The 3,627-nt window shown below is 48.4% G+C and overlaps 1 protein-coding gene across 1 annotated transcript in view; it reads right to left on the reverse strand.

The window, feature by feature from the left end:
* The window catches only part of LOC138974568 (mucin-2-like), an 11,459-nt gene extending 8,395 nt beyond the window's left edge, over positions 1-3,064 (reverse strand). Inside the window, exon 1 of the mRNA XM_070347287.1 lies at positions 2,734-3,064. Within this exon, the coding sequence (XP_070203388.1) occupies positions 2,734-3,064 (331 nt within the window). The remainder of the gene's footprint in view (positions 1-2,733) is intronic.
* Between the last annotated feature and the right edge of the window lie 563 nt (positions 3,065-3,627).

Below are 3,627 nucleotides of genomic sequence, written 5' to 3' on the forward strand. Positions count from 1 at the left end.
TTTTCAGTCATGTCTCGGGCATATATCCATTTAAAATTATACCACGTTTCATTGACCTTTATGCAAGGAGTCGAAAACTGCAGTTTTTTACGAAATCATGTTCATCATTGTCCGGGTAGGACAAGGTGGTCCTCGATGAGGCTCACATCAGGTCCCCCACGTGAACATCCACCGTGGACGTCTCGGCGATCTTGGGTACTTTACGTCAAGACATTGTGTTTGATTACGTAAGAAAATTGTAAAAGATGGTATGTGAGTCCACTTAGTCTTTGGCACGCAGCGCACATACTTAAGCCCCACAACGTGATGACGGGAAATTTTAATTAATTTAGGCGGGAGATGCGAACTGACAAACCGCATAAAGTGTCGTTTAGCTGGCAACACTAAAGGTATAGTTATCTATGAGGAAGTTTTCTAAAGCTTTTGACTGTTTCTACCGTAATCTGCGACGACAAGACAAATCGTCTCTCCAAGCTCTGGGGACCCGCTGCCGAACTGCTCAGTGAAGACTGCGGACTTCATGGCAGCCACCGGCCTGACGATATGACGGCCATAAATATCGAACGCAGAAGAAGAAAAAGAAGTCTCTTTGGCAATGCTGTGACTCCTGCACTGCATCTTTAAAACATGCACATCGGTGATTAAAGGCACACTCCTTCTCGTGAACGCAGGCCGGCTCACCATCTCAGATCTGGCCCGGCTCACCATCTTAGATCTGGCCCGGCTCACCATCTCAGATCTGGCCCGGCTCACCATCTCAGATCTGGCCCGGCTCACCATCTCAGATCTGGCCGGCTCACCATCTCAGATCTGGCCGGCTCACCATCTCAGATCTGGCCCGGCTCACCATCTCAGGTCAGGCCCGGCTCACCATCTCAGATCAGGCCCGGCTCACCATCTCAGATCTGGCCCGGCTCACCATCTCAGATCTGGCCCGGCTCACCATCTCAGATCTGGCCCGGCTCACCATCTCAGATCTGCCCCGGCTCACCATCTCAGATCTGGCCCGGCTCACCATCTCAGATCTGGCCCGGCTCACCATCTCAGATCTGGCCCGGCTCACCATCTCAGATCTGCCCCGGCTCACCATCTCAGATCTGGCCCGGCTCAGCATCTCAGATCTGGCCCGGCTCACCATCTCAGATCTGGCCCGGCTCACCATCTCAGATCTGGCCCGGCTCACCATCTCAGATCTGGCCCGGCTCAGCATCTCAGATCTGGCCGGGCTCAGCATCTCAGATCTGGCCCGGCTCACCATCTTAGATCTGGCCCGGCTCACCATCTCAGATCTGGCCGGCTCACCATCTCAGATCTGGCCGGCTCACCATCTCAGATCTGGCCCGGCTCACCATCTCAGATCTGGCCGGGGATTTGCATGTTTTAAGAACATCCCTCCACTTGGACACATACCACAAATTAACCGTCTGGTTGCTGTTTGTGCTAAGTGGGATTTAAAAAAAAATAATTTCGCAGATTGCATTTAGTGGCTTTTAAGAAAATAATTCATCAAAACAATCCCACTCTGCTCAGAGAGCACCCGGACTGTTGATTGTGGTATGTGTCCACGTGGAGGGGTGGCCTGGCTAGATCTAAGATGGTCAGCCGAATTGTTTTCACTGGAGTGTGCCTTTAAACATTCAATGCCGCCAAAGATCGCTTCTCTGTATTGTCAACGGACACGCGCGTGTTCACTAACTTAGCTTTTAATAGATTGTCAATGTATGTATGGCTCAGTTGCCAAAGCATTAACAACCATTAATACTGCAGAGAAGCTATCGTTGACTGTCCTTGGCATATTTTTGTAAGCGCGAGAAAGACAATACACTGGGAGGCCTAGTATAGCAGAATGTCGCTTTGGCTCAGCGAATCAGTCAGTGTTTTGCCTTAGCGTTTAAATGGGCGCAACTCTTTTGCAGCTTAACAACAACAAAAAAGCCAACAATCTTATTTCCTGAAAAAAAAGTCTATTCAATAATATCAAGCTCCGTTTCTGATCCGTCTGAGTCTGAAAACTTGAGATCAAGTGCAAGATGTTTTGATGATGACATTCTTGTTGTTGCTGTTGTTGCTGATCTTTGACGGCTTTGCCACTCGTTATCCTCTACAATGTCCACCATCCAAAGCATAAGACATGACGTAGGAAAGGGGGAAAAGACATCAACTTTGTCCCACTCCCCCTCCCCCTGTCTCAGGAGGTGGTGGCGTAGTGGTCGCGGTAGTGGTAGACGCTTGTGCTGGTTCCGTTACTACAAGACACAGAAGAAGAAATAATAAGTATGAGTGTGTGTGTGTGTGTGTGTGTGTGTGTGTGTGTGAGTGTGTGTGTGAGTGTGCGTGTTTGTGTGGGTGTGTGTATGTGTGTATGTGTGTATATGTGTATGTGTGTGTATGTGTGTGTGTGTGTGTATGAGTGTATGTGTGTGTGTGTGTGTGTGTGTGTGTGTGTGTGTGTGTGTGTGTGTGTGTGTGTGTGTGTATGTGTGTGTGGCTGTGGATCTGCCTATCTGCCTGCATGTCTGTCTGCATGACTGTCTGTCTATCTCTGATATCTTTGCATCACCATTGCATGCTGCATAAAGACAACACACATATTCATCAAACACACACACACACACACACACACACACACACACACAGACACACACACACACACACACACACACACACACACACACACACACACACACACACACACACACACACACACACACACACACACACACAAAATCTCACCTCGTTCAAACGTCGACGCCTGCAGAACAAACTCTCTCGGGAACGACAGCAAGTCGTTAAGCTCCACATCATATCCACGACAGGAGTAAGGACTCGAACCATGGACCCTGTAGAAAGCAAAGACCTTGCAGGCGTTGTTCTGAGAGCACTGCCTTCCACAGCGGAACAGGTGGCGCGTGTTTCGTTCGAACAGAAACGGGGCAGCGTAGACATGATCGTGAAATCCCACGTCTTCGAAATGAGTCGTTCGAAAATTCGCAGCCTTGAGACATGGAATGAGACAAGAGATAATGACAAGGAACGAAGCGAAGAGTGTAACCCTGACTGCCATCATGTTGTTCTTTACCATAGGAGATTGGATGGGTTTTGTTTCTGCAGGTGTTTTTGTAGTTAAAGTGATTCTTGCTTCTGGTACTGGCTTTTTGGCAGCTGCTGTTGTTGTTGTTGTCGTTGTCGTTGTTGTTGTTGTTGTTGTTGTTGTTTCAGGCGTTGACGTTGTTGTTTTTGTTGCAGGCGCTAATTCAGCTGATATTTTGCCGAATACTGGTGATGGTGGTGGTGGTTGTAGTAGCGAAGCTGCTGCTGCTGGATCACCTTCTCATATTACTAGTCTGACCGTTTTGATCTTCGTAAGACTGACTATCATCCACGAAATTCGTATGACGACGCACCACCTGACAGTGGCAATCTTACATGTCTCCTTGACGAACACAATAAACATCGATCGAACAGTAAGTTTGCCGTGTACCTTAGTTGCATCACGGACATTGTTTCGCTGCTTAATTGGCACGCTTGATGCCATATGCCCAGTTTCACTCCAACTGCACTGTAAGTGTTTGACATGCATACACGGACATTGTTTTGCTGCTTGATTGGCACGTTTGATGCCATATG

Source organism: Littorina saxatilis, linkage group LG8 (assembly GCF_037325665.1).
Source record: "Littorina saxatilis isolate snail1 linkage group LG8, US_GU_Lsax_2.0, whole genome shotgun sequence".
NCBI classification, from domain to species: domain Eukaryota; kingdom Metazoa; phylum Mollusca; class Gastropoda; order Littorinimorpha; family Littorinidae; genus Littorina; species Littorina saxatilis.